At 45.8% G+C, this 19,628-nt stretch overlaps 1 protein-coding gene across 1 annotated transcript; it reads right to left on the bottom strand.

Moving 5' to 3' along the window:
* Window positions 1-11,346: 11,346 nt before the first annotated feature.
* LOC129707098 (uncharacterized) lies at window positions 11,347-16,202 on the bottom strand. The gene is made up of 3 exons (XM_055651890.1): window positions 15,749-16,202; window positions 13,595-13,799; window positions 11,347-11,525 (listed from the first exon to the last, which is right to left on the bottom strand). Exons 1-3 carry the CDS (start codon window positions 15,941-15,943, stop codon window positions 11,446-11,448), a joined length of 480 nt encoding a protein of 159 aa, XP_055507865.1. The 5' UTR covers window positions 15,944-16,202; the 3' UTR covers window positions 11,347-11,445.
* Between the last annotated feature and the right edge of the window lie 3,426 nt (window positions 16,203-19,628).

Consider the following 19,628-nt stretch of genomic DNA (forward strand, 5'->3'; position numbering starts at 1 on the left):
TATCCTACACTCTAGGGACAATTTACAATCTTTACCAAAGCTAACTAACCTTCAAACCTGTATGTCCAGTGTGGGAGGAAACCGGAGCACCCTGAGAAAACCCACGGGGAGAACGTACAAACTCCGTACAGACCACCCGTGGTCGGGATCAAACCCAGGTCTCTGGCGCTGTGAGACAGCAACTCTACCACTGTGCCATCCTGCCACCAATCTCAAAGAGTTGAAGATCATTTTGACCTTCATGTTCTCAATCTGACCTTGGTGGCGGAGAATGTTTAAGAAAGAACAGCAGATGCTGGAAAAATCGAAGGTACACAAAAAAGCTGGAGAAACTCAGCGGGTGAGGCAGCATTTATGGAGCGAAGGAATAGGCGCCGTTTTGGGTCTGAGGAAGGGTCTCGACTCGAAACGTCGCCTATTCCTCCACTCCATAGATGCTGTCTCATCCGCTGAGTTTCTCCAGCTTTTTTTGTCTACCTTTGGTGGTGGAGAAGGCTTGATTTCACTTCAGTTCGAAGGAGTGCAAGAAACCCGTGCATCAATTATTTTAACATGGGCCACTGTTAGACTTACCATATACCACACTAACATGACAGAGTGGAGCTTACATGTTTAGCAATGATCAAGAACTCGGATGAAGGAAAAAAAATCAGGTTATGTATTGGGAGCCTCACCATTTTTCCTGTAATGGGGTGTCCAGAACTGCAGGCAAAACTCCAAATATTCAATCTCCAGGGAAAACTATCCAAATGGCAGGTGAAATTTTCAGCAAGATGAAGTCTGCAGCTTGTAATGGCCGTCCCCTTTATGAATGCAGTCTCCAAAATGTCTGAAGCTGTCATTATTGCAGTGGCCATTTTAAACGAGCAGCCACAACCTCAGCACGTTCCCACTGCTCCAGTTTGGCAGGATAATGCTTGCAATCCTACCTGGAGCCACCAGGTGGCCCTAAACAGCTTTAGCAGCATTGTAAGTCCCAAGTCTGACTTCAGAATGTGGCTTGTAGGATCACCAACACTTTATCCTACAATGCTACTGGAGAAGAATAGTTTAGTTTAGTTTTGTTTAGAGATACAGCGAGCAAACAGGCCATTCGGCCCAGCGAGTCTATGCTGACCAACGATCCCTGCACACTAACACTCTCCCACACACACTAAGGACAATTTACAATTCGACCAAGCCAATTAGCCTACAAACCTGCACCTGCTTGGAGTGTGGGAGGAAACCGGAGCACCCGGTGAAAACCCATGGAGCTCTCGGGGAGAACGTGCAAACTCCGTACAGACAGCACCCATAGTCATGATTGAACCCGGGAGTATGGCATTGTAAGGCAGCAGCTCTACCGCTGCGCCACCGTGCTGGCCTTAAATTGGTATTTAACTTTAACGCAAGTCGGCTTCTAAATTTTGAATAGAAAAGAGAGGGATGTAACTAAGGATAGGAAGTGCTGGGGTAACTCAGCGGGTCAGGCGACATCTCTAGAATGTGTGAGAAAGGACGAAGTGTGGCAGGGGAAATCCTCCAGTTTTAGGTAACCTCTAACAACCCCCCCCCCCCCCCTCCCCTTCCCCCCCCCCCTTTCCTCCCCCCCTCCTCTCTCTATCCTCCTCCTTGCAAATCTGAGCCTCCAGGCACCTGAGTGATGACTGGCTTTAAGATAATTGATTGAAACCGGATATGTTGGCTGACAATTCAGATCCACAGCGGCAGAGACACAGGACACAGGTTCAATCCTAAATATGGGTGCTGTCTGCATGGAGTTTGCACGTTCTCCCTGTCACCTGTGTTTAAGAAGGAACTGCAGATGCTGGAAAATCGAAGGTACACAAAAATGCTGGAGAAACTCAGCGGGTGCAGCAGCATCTATGGAGCGAAGGAAATGGGCAATGTTTGAGGCCGTAACCCTTTTCTCTGTCACCTGTGTGGGCTTTCACCGGATTAATTTTGCTATTTGTATGCCTCTTTTCCTACCACACTCCAAAGACGTACAGGATTGTAGTTTTCACACCTGGCTTGGTATCATTGTCCCTGTCCCGACTGTCAGTGTAGGATAGTGGTCTATTCTGCAGGTTGATCGCTGGTCCCCACGGTCCTGTTTGGCCGCAGGGCACTTCCTTATCTATGACTGTATCTCTTGACTAAAGTAAATGAACTCCCGACCATTAGAAACGTCACCCTTTTCTTCCCTCCTGAGATGCTGCCGGTCCCACTGAGTTACCCCAGTCTATCTTCAGGACTCGGAGCGTGAGAGTAGCAGCGTTTGATTCACATTTAGTTGGAAGGGACACTTCTATATGTGTGAATGGACATTGATGGATGCACCAGGGATGCTGTTACTACAGGAGACGTTTCGCTGAGTGCTGAGAATAAATGGTCTTGTGATGCAGGCCGGGCGGGGAACATGTGTCAGAGCCTCAGTGGCTGAAAACAAAAACAGGCAGCGCGGTGGAGCACAAGTCAGCTGCAAATTAAATCAAAGCCAACTGCTCTATCAGCATTGCTGGTTGTGGTGAGGGAGCTCAGAGGGAATGTAATAGCAATGGTGAACAGGATTCTGCACAGACATGTTTCCAAATGTCTAGCTGACAGCTTTAGCCAGGCACAGTATCTCCAGTCACCCAGCACTGTCTGCTAGTTGAGTTAAGGGCCTTCGAATCCACGCCAGCCATCGGGGGGGGGAAAGGGGCCTGCAGTCCACTGAGTGTTCGCAAACACTAAGTCCGTCCTACACACACCAGGGACAATTTACAATCTTTACCAAAGCCAATTAACCTACAAAATCTTACGAATTTGGAGTGTGGGAACTAAACCGTGGACTTGGCGAAAAGCCCACGTGGTGACGGGAAGACGTCTCCCTCTCTATCCAGACAGCACCGGTCCTCTGGATCTGACTAGTTTCTCTGGCTGTGATTAAGTTTTACTCTTGGTGCCCCTTTTGTACCTAGTGCCTGTTATGAACACTTTCGATCTGTCGGGAATTTACACCTTCCCCTTATCTCTAGTCTCCATTGGGTGACGACTCTCAGTCTGAGAAAACCCAGGCGGTCTATTCTACAGCGCAAACTCCATCCCCTTGGAACCTGTTTTCAGGATCGAACCTGTGTCTCTGGCGCCGTGACCTAGCAGCTCTACCGTAGCACCATGGTGCGGCCTTGTGTAAAGTCTCTCACGTCACGCAGCAGAACCCTGCAGCGGTTTTCAGAAATCAGAACCATTTGTACAGAAACAACTGCACGGCAACTGCCCATTGTTCCGAATGCCTAACTCGCTCGTTAAAATGATGGGTGCTTCAATTATATGTTTAATAGTTTGCAGCTTTGTAATAGTTTCTGTTATCTGACCCTCCGTCCCGTGAACGAGCAGCAGAAATGATGACCCACCACTCCGTCAGGAGATAAAAGGTACAGGTTGAGTTGATAAATGGAGGATATATGATGAGAAGTCAGAGAGACCAATCTATACTCTGTGAAAGGCAATGACTTGATGAGTGAATTATAGTCAGCGGCGTCAATAGTCTATCAATTACACTGCGTAGTTATTCATCATCGTTGTTTCCATTGCCTGCTGGTTAAATAAAATTGGAAGAATCGGATGTAAATAATATTTTTCAGTGCAAAGAATGTTGCTTTGTAGGTTGTGGGCTGCTTCTAACATCTGTTCTCAATCTAGCTGTCAGCTCGGAGAGAAATATGAAGAATATTTTATGACTCGAACTTAAAGACATGTGGTCCAAAATGGCCTTGCATTATAATGCGATGCAGATGGTGTCTCACAGGTATTAAGCTGAGTTGAAAACACAATGTGGTTAGAGTATTCCCTTGCTGGGCAAAAGTGCTACATTCTCAGTTAAAGGAGCCATCAAACTTTACTGTGTAGATGAGGCCATTTGGTCCTTCATGCCCATGCCAGCTCCCTGACAAAGCTATCCAAACTGTTCCACTCCATTGTTCCTTACAGTGCAGACATGGGCCCCTTCGGCCCATCGTGTCATGTCCATGCGACCAGTGATACCCACGCACTAATGCCCCTGTCCCACTTAGGAAACCTGAACGGAAACCTCTGGAGACTTTGCGCCCCACCCAAGGTTTCCGTGCGGTTCCCGGAGGTTTTGGTCAGTCTCCCTACCTGCTTCCACTACCTGCAACCTCCGGGAACCGCACGGAAACCTTGGGTGGGGCGCAAAGTCTCCAGAGGTTTCCGTTCAGGTTTCCGTTCAGGTTTCCTAAGTGGGACAGGGGCATCACACTTTTCTACACACACTGGGGACAATTTACAATTTTACCAAGCCATATAGCCTGCAAACCTACACGTCTTTAGCGTGCGGGAGGAAGCCGGAGCACCTGGAGAAAACTCACGCAGGTCACGGGGAGAACGTGCAAACTCCGTACAGACAGCATCCATGGCCCGGATCAAACCCAGTTCTCTTATAGTTGTAAAGCAGCAACTCTATCGTCGCACCACCGTGTTACATCTGGAGTTCTAGAGTAATACAGCATGGAAACAGACCCTTCAGCACAACCTGTCCATGCCGACCAACAAGCCTCATCTGAGCTAGTCAAATCAGCTTGTGTTTAGACTATTCCCTTCTATTCCAATCTACCTAACCAAGTGTATTTTAAATGTTGAAACAAAGAACTGCAGATGCCGGTTTACAAAAAAAATAGACACAAATTGCTTTAGCAGGTCAGGCAGCATCTGTGGAGACCATGGACAGGTGACGTTTCAGGTCAGCACTCTTCTTCAGACTCTGTTTACACAGCCCCGTCAATAGTCTATCAATACACCCAAGTAGTTATTCATCATTTGTTTCCATTGCCTGCTCTGGTTAAAAAAAAAATCATGTACAGGATTAGATGTAAAGCCAATATTTGCAAGCACTGCAAAGAATGTTGCAAGCACTTGTAGGTTGTGGGCTGCTGCTAACATCTGTTCTCAATCTAGCTGTCAGCTCCGAGAGAAGCTATGCAAGCACTTTTATGACTACTCAACTTAAAGACCATGTGGTCCAAAATGGCCCCATTATAATGCGATGCAGATGGTGTCTCACAGGTATTAAGCACTGAGTGTGAAAACACAATGGAACAGAAATTATTCCCTGAGCTTTCCAAAAGTGCTAAAATAATCATATTAAACAAAATCAAATCAGGCTGTGTAGATGTGTAGATACGGGGAACTGCAGATGCCTTTGACAAAAAAAGACACTAAAAGAATTTACAATTGTGACATTGAAAAGATATTTGAGCAGGTGCATGGATGGGAGTGGTTTTTCGAGGGATAAAGGCCAAACGCACTCCATTGTTCCTACAGTGCATGGGGCATCTTGGTTGGCTTCGGCCCATCGGGTCATGTCCATGCCGACCAGTGATACCCACGCATTAATGTCCCTGTCCCACTTAGGAAACCTGAACGGAAACCTCTGGAGACTTTGCGCCCCACCCAAGGTTTCCGTGCGGTTCCCGGAGGTTTTTGTCAGTCTCCCTACCTGCTTCCACTACCTGCAACCTCCGGCAACCAACTGTAACCTCCGGGAACCGCTGCTCCGGTCTCCTCCCACATTCCAAAGATGTGCAGGTTAATTGCCTTCTGTAAAATTGCCCCTGGTGTGTAGGATATGAAAGTGGGACAACATAGAACTCCTGTACGGTTTTCGATGGTCGGCTTCCACGCGGTGGGCCGAAGGGCTTGTTTCCGCGCTGCATCTCTAAATTCTGAACACAAAGTGCTGGAGTAAAGGGGCTGTCCCACTTGGGCGACCAAATGCGCAAGTTCTGGCGAGTTTGCCCTCGACTCATACTTGCAGTATGGTCGACACGAGGTCCTAGGAGGTCTTTGTAACTCTCCTTCATGCTCGAGAGTAGTCCCTGCCTACACGAAGCCTCAGCTAGGTCGCGGCATATTTTTCAACATGTTGAAAAATGCCCAAGAGTAAAAAAAGTCGCCGTGGAAAAAATAGATACTTTTTTTATTCGTAGATTTAGTCAAAGTAGGTCGTAGTAGGTCGGTATGTTCCTCGTAGGTAATCGAGGGTAAGCGAAGGTAGTCAAAGGTAGACTTCATCATAGTCGAAGGAGATCGAAGGAGGTCGTCTTCACTCTCCACTATTTGGTGTACAAATGTCCCGAAGTTAGTCGTAGCTAGTCGAAGCTGGTCTTCAACAAAGTCGAAGGAGGTCTTCAACATGACATTTTTATAAACTCTCCTAAACTTTTCTAAACTCGCCAATTAGGTCGCCCAAGTGGGACAGCCCCTTTACTCAGCAGGTCAAACAGTATCGCTAAAGAACATGGATAGGTGACCCTTCTTCGGTCAGGGGACCTCTGTTTGAAAGCCAATCTCAAAGAAATGACAGGCAAGAAGTTGAAGAAGTGGGAAAAACTGTTTATTGATATTTGAAACAAATGGAGTACCCCTGAAAGTACATGTGTATATCATACAGCATATATCCTACAACATAAATATATCCAACAGCATAAATAAATGCTCAGCAGAAGCAAATACTCAGAGTGCAACTAAGATTCTAAATGTATGAAACAAAATACTTCATGTGAATTCAAGATTCAGTTTGAAAGATTACCATATGGAGTTTTTATCCTAAAGATTCTAAAAAGGATGGTCATTAAGAAATCCAATATTGGAGTTGGCCACAGACAAATCTTGGCGACTGTCAGGAGGATTTGAAAACTTAAACCTTCCAATTTCACTGAGAGCGATCAATGTCTGTGATACACATGGCTGTTTAACTAAAGCCGGCTCTTGACATCACTCTTAGTGGGATTCATACAAGCCCGTAAGTTTTGAGGAGGAATTTCAGTTGTGGGTCACGACCTCTGAACATTCGAAACACTTCTTTCGGGTCAGTTCCACCCCCAAGACTTAGTACGGTGTCTCTGAACCTGCAGTCAAGGGAGGACATGGAAGAGACATGACATAAAGCAGAGATTCAGAAAGGATGGCATACGAGTGATACCCTGATACTGAGGCTAGCCTGCAATGAATGCAGAGCCTGCAGCAGCCTGGGGCTGGCTGGACCGGGCACCGCTCTAAGAGGGGGGCAGTGCAGTGCCTCGATGGTGGACTAGGCCGCTGGAGGCCCTGCAGCAGCCTGGAGCTCGGCTGGGAGAGACTGGAGCAAAATGTCTCAGAACTAACTCTCCAGTAAATACACACCTCTGGACAAAGGGAGCAACTGGAGTCAGCTACAGTTGTTTCCCATCCGTCCCCCTCCTGTGGCCAGTGCCAAGGTTATTCTCCACACTGCACTACCTGACCTGCTACTAACATCGTCCAAGTAGAAACATTGCCTGAAACGTCGCCTATCCATTCGGTCCACAGAGGCTGCCTGACCCGCTGAGTTACTCCAGCACTTTGTGCTTTGCTCAAGATTTCAGCGCCTGCAGTTCCTTGTGTCTCCATCCAAGTAGGTTATCTGGTTATTACCACTTTGCTGGCTTAGTTTAGTTTTGATATAGATACAGCTGGGAAACAGGCCCTTCAGCCCACCAAGTCCACGCCGACCATCGATCATTCATTCCCACTTTCTATGTTGTCCCACTTTCTCATCCACTAGAGGCCAGTTACCCTCCGTATGAATCTGGTGCCCAGAGGAGAAGATGCCATTTAACGATAAAGTTACTGGAGAGATGGAAACATAGAAACATAGAAAATAGGTGCAGGAGTAGGCCATTCGGCCCGTTGAGCCTGCACCGTAATTCGATATGATCATGGCTGATCATCCAACTCAGTATCCCATCCTCTCCATACCCCCTGATCCCTTTAGCCACAAGGGCCACATCTAACTCCCTCTTAAATATAGCCAATGAACTGGCCTCAACTACCTTCTGTGGCAGAGAATTCCAGAGATTCACCACTCTCTGTGTGAAAAAAAATGATTTTCTCATCTCGGTCCTAAAAGATTTCCCCTCTTATCCTTAAACTGTGACCCCTTGTCCTGGACTTCCCCAACATCGGGAACAATCTTCCTGCATCTAGCCTGTCCAACCCCGTAAGAATTTTGTAAGTTTCTATAAGATCCCCCCTCAATCTCCTAAATTCTAGCAAGTACAAGCCGAGTCTATCCAGTCTTTCTTCATATGAAAGTCCTGACATCCCAGGAATCAGTCTGGTGAACCTTCTCTGCACTCCCTCTATGGCAATAATGTCCTTCCTCAGATTTGGAGACCAAAACTGTACGCAATACTCGAGGTGTGGTCTCACCAACACCCTGTACAACTGCAGTAGAACCTCTCTGCTCCAATACTCAAAACGCTACTTTGAGTTTCTTACACACTGTAAATGGATCGATTGTAATTGTGTGCTGTCTTTCCGCTGACTGGTTAGCACGCAACAAAAAAGCTTTTCACTGTACCTCGGTACACGTGACAATAAACTAAACTAAACGTTGTTTACCTGCGGCCAACCTGCGGACACTTCGCTCGCTCCGATTTTGTAAACCCACTTCCTCGAAGGCTCCAAAGGCATCCTGGGAGATCACCTCCGCCCACTCGTAGGCATAATATGCAGCTGCATAATTACCGGCGAAGATGTGCAGAAATGTACACGGGATACAGTCTTCCTGAGAGAGAGGGAGAGAGAGAGAACACATGGGGCAACAAGAATGATAATCGAACCCACCTCTTTATCTGCGTGAGTCCTTAAATATCCTTCTCTATGCATTTGAGGACACAGAGTGCGTGAGTAACTCAGCGAGACAGGCAGCATCTCTGGGGAACATGGTTAGGTGGCGTTTCGGGTCAGGAACCTTCTTCAGACTGATTGTGGTGCAGGGCGGGGTCGGGAATGGGTGAAAGCTGGAAGAGAGGCAGGACAAAGTCTGGCAAGTGATGGGTGGATACAGGTGAGGGGGTTTCAATAGGCAGATGGTTAGACGAAGGGCAGAGATGAAGAGACAGAAGGATAAGGATGGGGAGTTGCAAATAGTGATGCTAGAGGAAGGAATGTAGGTGGACGGGGTGGGGCACAGGGACGAGAAGTGGAAAAATGGTTAGTTACCTGAACTCGGAAAATTCAATGTTCCTCCCATTGGGTTCCTTACAATATACAATTGAATGGTTTACCAGTGATTGTGGATTGACCTCTGAGTCTGGAGTAACTCAGCGGGTCAGGCACCACCCCTGGAGAACATGGGTAGGTGACATTTCAGGTCGGGACCCTTCTTCAGACTGACAAAGACTCCTGACCCAAAAAAGAAACGTATCCGTTTCCTTCAGAGATGCTGCCTGACCCGCTGAGTTACTCCAGCACTTTGTGTTTTGATCCGCTCTGGTCATTTTCTTAACAAATGTGATTTCCTTCCTTATTCCAAACTTCCCAACTTTATGCCACGCCATTTGATACCTTCAGTGCAGCAAGCAACTAATTCCTGAACATCTCTTTTATTTCACCTCAATACTTAATACCCTGGTTTGATTAGAACGTGTGTATTCTCAGTTTCAGGAAGGTAGTTACATTTCTATGAATTTTTGTAGGTGGATTATTCCAACAACACCACAGGAGCCTCGGGTCACGTACTAGTAGGATGAGGAACAGCTTCTACAACAATACAATCACGTTGCTGAACTCGGAGTCCCGCCGATAGATTTCTCCGATTCCTCCGTCCCCGTTGTTTAATTATTCTGTATTTTTTAATTATTCTGTATCTTCTCTCTTTCTATTTTTTTTTTATTTCTTTATGCACAACTACTACGGACTGACGCAAAACTGCATTTCGTTGTACTCATACTTGTATTTGTGCGATGACATTAAAGTTGAATTGAATTGAATTTGAATTTGCCATGGATGTTTGATATTTACTATTCTTAGGCTGTTCCTCAGATTTGCAGATGATTTGCTTCCACTCTGGCTTTGTGGGTTCTGAGATGACTGGCAAAGTCAAGGTAAGAACTATAGACTTTACCATAGGCAGTAAAGGAGCTAACTGATGGGGGCAAGCGGGTCAGTGGTTCGTGAGGTGATACTTTTCCTTCGTTGAGCGCATCCTTAGAAACATCTTCTCTATCCACCCAGTTATTTCCGAGGATAAACCTTGGACTAGTTTTTTTTTGAGCCTGATATCAGGTATTTAAATGATGTGGCCTGCCCGATGTTTCTGATTGAAACTAGTGTCTCAGTGCTGTGGATATTGATCTGGGAGAGGACGTTGAGGTTGAATTTTGAAGAAAGTATTTGTGGTGTTTTTACAATGCCTTGAGGTGCCTGCCGTTAGTAATCCAGGTCTCAGGAAAATATCAGTGGGATATCCCAAAAAAATCCAACCTTATTTGTCATTCACTGAGGTGGAACCTTGGCGAAGCTTGCTGGATGTACATGTGTCCAACATTTCCTGCCACAGCCCTGTCAACAATCCCAATCATCTCCTCCGTGACTCGAGCAAGTTTGTTCCACACGTCCTTCTTTCTTTGAAGCCTTTAGGCAGAAGCGTGAGTGAGAACTCGATACATATCTATGACTCTATAATCACTCACATGGAGTGGCTTCATCACTGTGAATCTTTCAGCAACTTCTTCCACAACTGACATCCACGAACCTGAGCTGGAGAAACGTGGGAAATTATTGTCATGTTTGGTTTGGTTTAGTTTAGAGATACAGCACAGAAGCAGGCCCTTCAGCCCACCGACTCATCCTTTCTCTGCTACTTAAAGCGGGTCCCATTTTCTATCAGTTCTGGTCGAAGATCATCGACCTGAAGTGTTAACTCTGTTTCTCTCGGCACAGATGCTGCCTGATCTGCTTAGTATTTCTAATTCTCATTTCAGTTATTAGACCCCTGTGATATCTCCTTTGTCCTGCACTGACCAGGTTTGGAGCTGTGAATCAGTTAACCGTTGTTGGTTAGTAAGGACGTCAAAGGTTATGGGTGGAAAGGCAGTAGAATGGGATTGAAAGGGAAACTTAGATCAGCCATGCTTTGAATGGCGGAGTAGACTCGATGGGCCGAATGGCCTAATTCTGTTCCTATGTCTTATGGTCTAAGGTAGATCGGACGATGGTTGGCGGGCCGAGCCGATCATGGATGATGCCGGGGATCAGGAGCCTCTCCGGTAGAACGGACACGCGGGAATCCAGACTTGGAACTTGATGAAATTGAGCCACATACGTCGGCATTATTATATGCAAAATTTATTTCACTCTGTAATGTTTAATTGCAGATGTGGGGGATCATGACAGAATCCTCCTCGTGACGATTCCCCCCCCCCCGGAAACGACGACACGATGCACTTTGTGACACATCGGGCGACCAATTCTGCCAACATGTTGGTCGCCGACAGCGAGCTATGCGTCGTCTGACACACGAGCGAACAATCTGCAGATGTGACAATAACGATCTTATACGTTGAAAACGATCTCAGCTGAAAACAGCCTAAATCTTTCCCACTCTGCACCTCGCACGATGAAAGTCTGATTCACCCTGTAGACCCGGGGGAAGGTTTACCTTGTGTGTAACTTCATATCCAGTGCTGATAGGAACACCTGCCTCAGTAACACAGACCCTCCCCGGTACTGGCGTGCTGCAAAATAGACACAAAATAAAATTGTGAAATTATATACTATTATTACTTTGAAATATAGATTTTATATCATGGGGAAGATGCAGAAAATATCCCACACAATGCCACAATTTGATATTCTCAGGCTATCTTGACCTATTTTTAGGGTTAATCATTCATCTATAATTTGAAATCCATTTCTACTTTACATTAAAATTCCTTCTTTAGTATAACAGAAAGTGTTGGAAGAACTCAGTGGGTGAGATGGGACTAGTGTAGATGGGGCACCTTGGTCGGCATGGGCAGGTTGGGCCGAAGGGCCAGTTCCCACACTGTAGGACTCTATAATTAAAGACTGGATATTTTAATGAACTTTGAAGGTACAAGATGGCAACTCTTCGAGCACTGCCTCACTGCCTCAGATTTTTTTTACTATAACCAATGCACTTTTTAACTTATGTGCAATTGTATGTATGTACGGTATGATATTGAGATACAAGGAACTGCAGATGCAGATTAATGCAACAACAAAAAAAAGCACAAAGTGCTGGAGTAACTCAACGGGTCAGGTAGCATCTCTGGAGAACATAGATGTTTTAGTTCAGTTTCGTTTATTGTTACGTGTACCGAGGTACAGTGAAATGCTTTTGTCGGGACATTTCTTCTGACCTTCTGCAGAAGTACCCCGATCTGAAACGTCACCCATTCATGTTCTCCAGAGATGCTCTTTGACCTGCTGAGTTGCTCCAGCAGTTTGTGTCTTATACTGTAGTTTGATTTTACTGGATTGATTGCACAATAATGCTTTTCACTGCAAGGGGTACATGTGACAATAAAGTATTTATTAAAGTGTGCTATTGAACTATTGCACAAGGGTGATAAATATTTGGGAACATCAAAAGCGCAAAGCTCTGTCCAAAGATGGACACAAAGTGCTGGAGAAACCCAGCGGGTCAGGCAGCATCTCTGGAGAACATGGAAACATAGAAACATAGAAAATAGTGCAGGAGTTGGCCATTCGGCCCTTCGAGCCTGCACCGCCATTCAATATGATCATGGCTGATCATCCAACTCAGTATCCTGTACCTGCCTTCTCTCCATACCCTCTGATCCCCCTAGCCACAAGGACCACATCTAACTCCCTCTTAAATATAGCCAATGAACTGGCCTCAACTACCTTCTGAGGCAGAGAATTCCAGAGATTCACCACTTCTCTGTGTGAAAAATGTTTTCCTCATCTTGGTCTTAAAAGATTTCCCCCTTATCCTTAAATTGTGACCCCTTGTTCTGGACTTCCCCAACATCGGGAACAATCTTCCTGCATCTAGCCTGTCCAACCCCTTAAGAATTTTGTAAGTTTCTATAAGACCCCCCCTCAATCTTCTAAATTCTAGCGAGTACAAACCGAGTCTATCCAGTCTTTCTTCATATGAAAGTCCTGACATCCCAGGAAGGGTGACGTTTCAGTTCAGTTTAGTTTATTGTCACGTGTACTGAGGTACAGTGAAATATTTTGTTATGTACTATACAGCCAGTGGACGAAATGTTTAAGAAAGAACTGCAGATGCTGGTAAAATAGAAGGTTGGCCCAAAATGCTGGAGTAACTCAGGGGGTGAGGCAGCATCTGTGGAGAGAACGAATGGGCGACGTTTTGGGTCGACCCGAAACATCGCCAATTCCTTCTCTCCACAGATGCTGCCTCACCCGCTGAGTTACTCCAGCATTTTGTGTCCACCATCCAGCCAGTGGAAATACATGATTCCAACCGAGCCATTTACAGTGTATAGATACATGATAAGGGAATAACGTTTAGTGCGAGGTGAAGCCAGTAAAGTCCAATCAAAGATAGTCTAAGGGTCAGGTCGGGGCACCTCTTTGCGGAAGGCCTGAAGAAAGGTCCCGACTGAGAACGTCACCTAACCATGTTCTCCGGAGCTGCTGCCTGACCCGCAGAGTCACTTCAGCACTTTGTGTCTATCTTTCATTAGGTGACGTTTCGGGTCGGGACTCGTCTTCAGTTATGCCAGCCATCAGCGTAGTCCCACCAACTCAGAAGTATAAAATAACTCGTAGGAATGTTAATCTATACCTTTCAACAGTTGTTCAAAGGCGTCCTGTGGCAACGGTTCCCCTGTCTGGTAGTGGCCGCTGATCAGTGCTATGGTGTTGCTATCGTACACCCAGTTTTCCATGAACTGCGAGGGGAATTCGATGGCATCCCACTCAATGTTGCTGAGGCCGGCCGCCATCGCGTAGGGCACCGTGGTCAGCATGTGTTGCAGCGCGTGTCCGAACTGTGTGGGCACAATTCACAACAAACACAGCCTGAACACAATGATTACAGTCGTCACCCCTTAACGTCATCATTTAAACATTCTAAACAAAACCTGATAAATCCATATGTGGTCCTTTCCTGCGTTAAACGAGTCATGGAGTCATTCTGTCATGCAGCAGGGACAAACAGGCCCTTCGGCCAGACTTTCCCATGCCGACTAAGATGCCCTATCTACGCTAGTCCCACCTGCCCACGTTTGGCCCATATCCCAATAAACCTATCCCTTCCATGTAGCTTTCCAAATTTCTTTTACATAACCCGCAGTGGCAGAAAACCCAAATCCTGACCTCGGCTGCTGTCTATGTGGAGTTTGCGTGCTCTCCCTGAGACTGTGTGGGTTTCCTCCACGTCCCAAAGGCGTGCGGGTTTGCAGGTTAATGGGCCCCTGTAAATTTCCCCCAGTGTGCAGGGAGTTGTTGGAATCAAATACACAGGACTAGATGTTAAAAGTCCCTTGTGCCAATAGGTGGGGAGCATTTCACGACATTCGTTGATTGTTGAGAGTGGTAGACGCTCAACATCGGTGGAGGGCGGGGGGGGGGTGATACGTATATCTTGGCCTGTGTAACCTTCAGGATAGTTGGGAAACTAGTGTGAACGGGTGATCGATGGTCGGCGTGGGCTCAGCGGGCTGAAGGGCCTGTTTCCATGCTGTATTCCCAAACAAGAAAATGCCAGCTCCTGAACCAACCAAAAGACAGTCAGCGCTTACAGCCTTGAATAAGGATGCGAGCAGTTACAAGAAGCCAGAAGTAGTGCATTCACTGTCTAAGCACGTGGTCATGAATTCATGATGAATATTGGCAGAACATTTTCACTGAGATGACAAATGCTAGCCTTGAGCCTTCAACCATGAAATGCTTTCTCAAAAGATTTATGAGGAGGATATCAGGGCTGGAGAATTATATGTTTAAAGGCAGGCTGTCTAGGTTGTTTACTTTGGAACAAAGGAGACTGAGGGGAGATTTAATCGAGATCTATAAAAATCCTGAGAGGGTGAACAGAAATAACTTGTTTTTCTCGCTGGAGAAGGTCTTTAGGTAGGAAGCGTGGATGAAAATCAGTTGGTGGGAGAGGATTCAGTAAAAACATCACTATGAGCAGAGGGGGTCTGGAACTCACGGGCTGAAATGTTGGTGGAGGCAGTAACCATGGCACATTTATACATTATGGTGAGCATTTGATGAGCCTTCATCCACAGTGATATGGACAGAAGCTGGAAAGTGGAATTAAGTTAGAGTTAATTTTTGGTAGGCAAGAATATGATGGGCCAAATGGCCTCCTTCTCTGCCACAATGAGTGGCACAGCTTGCAAAGCTGCTGCCTCACAGCGCCAGAGACCCGGGTTCGATCCGGACCTCGGCTGCTGTCTCTGCGGCGTTTGCACGTTCACCCTGTGACCTGCGTGGGTTTCCTCCGGGTGCTCTGGTTTCGTCCCACAACCCAAAGACGTGTGGGTTAGTAGGTTAATTGGCACTCATTGATTGGCCAGAGTGTGTAGAGAGCGGGCCAAAAAGTGGGATAAACACAGAACTAGTGAATGGGTAGACACAAAAAGCTGGAGTAACTCAGCGGGACAGGCAGCATCTCTGGAGAGAAGGACCAGGTGACGTTTCAGGCTGAAGTCTGAAGACGTGTCCCGACCCGAAACTTCACCCGTTCCTTCTTACTCCAGCATTTTGTGTCTATCTACATACATACATACATATATACATATATACATACATATATAAAACAAACAAACAAACAAACAAAGAATAACAGTGCAAAAAAGACAAAAGCAATGCCCACAAGTCTATGTAGTTGAGACCTTATTTGGAGGTTACATGAATTTAATTTCCAAATTTAACAGAGCTAGGCAAGATTTGATTTGAATGTAACATCTGGCAATTCCACATGGTTGTTTACCTCATGGAAAAGGGTTTTGATCTCAGAAAAAGACATGAGCGAGGGAACAGAACCAGCTGGTGGCAGTTGGTTACACACCAGAAATGCCACAGGCCTCCTGTGTAATAGGTTGCTCTTGGCTGTTGGAAGAAAAGAGACAAAATAATCCCAAAAAGCATAAAAGCAGAAATATATTTTGGTATCCTTGTCATTCATTTTTATTATTCATTTTTCCCCCCAACCCACCACCACACAATCAGTCTGAAGAAGAGTCCCGACCCAAACAGTCACCTATCCATCTTCTCCACAGATGCTGCCTGACCCGCTGAGTTACTCCAGCACTTTGGGTCTGCATCTGCATCTCCTGTTTCAACAAAAAACTGTTCTTTCCAGGGTAATTTTAGTATATAGTGTTTAACCATTAGCATATTTCCACTTGGCAAGTCGTATGTTTGCATCTAACGCAGCATGTGAATGTATTTGAAATGCTTTAACAATATCTTCAAGACTGTTAAACAGAAATAGTTATACTAATGAAATAAAACAGTTAGGTGGACAATAATATACTGCAGATTCTATGTAAAACATAACTACAAATATATGTTAGCAACAAAAGACCCTACTGGGAACCCTCAGACTATCTTTGATCGGACTTTACTGGACTCTATCTTGCACTAAACGTTATTGACGTTATTCCCGTATCATGTATCGATGGCTCGATTATAATCATGTATTGTCTTTCTGCTGATTGGTCAGCACGCAACAAATGCTTTTCACTGTACCTCGGCACACGTTTTAGTTTTTAGTTTTAGAGATACAGCACGGAAACAGGCCCTTCGGCCCATCGAGTCCGTACTGATCAGTGATCCCCGCAAGCCTATACACGCACCTGGGTTAAGGCAGCAACTCTACTGCTGTGCCACCGTGCAACCCCTGGTATATTTTGCATTGACATCAGGAGACGAACTCACATATTTTCTACAACCCACATTTCACTGTCGTTTGCCGGTGCTATTTAATCTCAAATCTCGTACAACATGGCGTGTACAATCTCCAATGTTATCTCAGGTTAACTCACAAATGAAGGACATGGTCCAGGATCCTCTTTCCTTTTCATTTGGACGTGAGTAAGGATCGAGGAAAAATGAAGCAATGTGGGAACCTGCAGGCAAAAAAACGTGTTTGTTTCAGTTGATTTTATTGACAAGTTTGTTTTTGCCAGCCTTCTTGAAACTTAGTGTAGAGTGGACACTAGAATTGCTGCCTCATAGCGCCAGAGACCCGGGTTCCATCCTGACTACAGGTGCTGCATGTACGGAGTTTGTACGTTCTCCCTGTGACCTACGTGGGTCTTCTCCGGGATCTCCGGATTCCTCCCACGCTCCAAAGAAGTACAGGTTTGTCGACTAATTGGCTTGGTGTAATTGTGATGCAACATGAAAGCTTGTTTGCCGTGAATTCCTAGAAAATGGCAGCAATATTCCTGACAGTTATTCAGCTGATTCTACTTCTTATACCTTTCTTGTCATAGACGTCGAAAACCCTGACGTCCGGATGCCAGACTTCGACCTCCTTGGCCGCAGGTTTGATCACGATCCCAAATAATTCCCAACTCAGCTGAAAGAGGCCAGATAGAACGCTGGGAGAAAGAGACGATATTTCTGATTTTGAACCCAAAAGGTAACTCTATCAGTCATCTTGGAGTTGGATGTTTGAACTTAAATGTCACATGGGAGATGGATGGGTTTTTTTGATAAGCTGAGAAGGGTGTGTGGAACTATACTGACCGAGGGCTTCCAATGTATCTAAGGTGACAGTGTCAGACAGTGTGCATTGAACAAATCCAGGGGAATTAGAATGAAGATGAGGAGGAATTTCTTTAGCCAGAGGGTGGTGAATCTGTGGAATTTGTTGCCAGAGATAGCGGTGGTGGCCTTTGTGTACCTTTAAAGTGGAGATCAATAGAATCTTGATCAGTGTGTGTGTGTGTCAAAGGTTGCGGGGAGAAGGCAGGAGAATGGGATTGAGAGGGAAAGATAGATCAACATGATCGAATGGCGGAGCAGGCACAATGGGCTGAATAGCGTGATTCTGCCCTACATGGAAGCATTTAAGTGTGAGAGAGATTTAAATGGACACATATTACACATGTCATGAAAATAGATACAGCTGTGTCTAGCCTTAATCTAAGATGTAGCCTTCGACACTGGTGCTGCAAAACAAATATTTTGCAAATGTTGACAAACTGACAGAACTACGTGCATTAATTGCCGAGCTGGTACCTACGTGAAGAAAGATGAACGAACTCACCGTTCCAAAGGAAAATATGCTCTCATCTGTTCCTCAGTTACACTGCGGCAATAGGATAAATGAGCACAGTAAAGGACCATTAATGATTCAACAACTTCAATAACACTTGACAATACAAGACGTTGTACAAGGCATTGGTGAGGCGGCATTTGGAGCATTATGTTCAGTTATGGTCACCCTGCTATAGGAAGGACATAATTAAGCTGGAAAGAGTAGAGAAAATTTACGAGGATGTTGCTGGGACTCCAGAGCCTGAGCTACAGGCAGAGGTTGGGCAGGCTATGACCAAGGGGTGATCTTATACAGGGGTATAAAATCATGAGGGGAATAGATAGGGGAATCAAAAACCAGAGAATATAGGTTTAAGGTGAGAAGGGAAAGATTTAATAGGAACCTGAGGGGCAACTATTTCACTCAGAGGGTGGTGGGTGTGTGGAACAAGGGTGGTGGTGGTGGGTGTGTGGAACAAGCTGCCAGAGGAGGTAGTTGAGGCACTTTCACGTCACTTAAAAGATATTCGGACAGATATGTGGAAAGGAAAGGTTTAGGTGGATATGGGACTGTTGTAGGCAATTAGATGGGGCATCTTGGTCGGCATGGACGAGGTGGGCCGAAGGACCTGTTTCCATGCTGTATGACAGAATGGCTTCATGGTTCTTAATGCAGGAATAGACCACATGTACATTTATCAGTATTTTGTTTACAATGATTAAATGATAAAACTAAGGGGTGGCACAGTAGCGCAGCTGGTAGAGCTGCTGCCTCACAGCACCAGAGACACGGGTTTGATCCAGATCTCAGGTGCTATCAAACTGTGTGGAGTTTGCACGTTCTCACTGTGACCATGTAAGTTTCCTGCGGGTGGTCCGGTTTTCGCTCACATTCCAAAAGACGATGGGTTTGTAAGACAATTGGCCTCCGTAAAATGCTCCCTAGTGAGTACGGAGTGGATGACAAAGTGGGATGTCTTGGAACTAGTGTGAACGGGTGAGCGATGGTCGGCATGGACTCGGTGGGCCGAAGGGCCATCTTCCATGCTGAACCGTTCTATCACCATCTAGAGAGCTACTATCTACCTCATTGGAGGTCCTCAGACTCTTTAATTCGACTTTACTGGACTTTATCTTGCACTAAACGTTATTCCCTTTTATCCTGTATCCGTACACTGTGGATGGCTTGATTGTAATCATGTATTGTCTTTCCGCTGACTGGATAGTATGCAACAGAAAGCTTTTCACTGTACCAATAAGCTAAACCAACTAAACTCAATTGTCGAAGTGCAAACAGACATTCGCAAAGCTTGCCTTCTCCCCCAACAGGAGCTGTTTGTTTCTGATGTTGACGTAGTAAGCCTCTGTGTACCTGAACAACTTAGTGCTCTGCTGCTCGTCCCAGTAATCCCTGTCCCATTGTTTCAGCTCGCCCTCATGGCCACGGCTCTCTGCAAACTGCTGCAGAGTCCTCAGCTCCTGCTGTGCCACTGTCGATGAAGGAGAATCAAGTGACCAAAGTGACCAAGTTGTAACTATTTTGAGACAACTTAAAGCATTTTCCAGGCCAAATCAGGCAGATTTTTGTAGTTGATAAAATA

The sequence above is a fragment of the Leucoraja erinacea genome, chromosome 20 (genome assembly GCF_028641065.1).
Source record: "Leucoraja erinacea ecotype New England chromosome 20, Leri_hhj_1, whole genome shotgun sequence".
Taxonomy (NCBI): Eukaryota; Metazoa; Chordata; class Chondrichthyes; order Rajiformes; family Rajidae; genus Leucoraja; species Leucoraja erinaceus.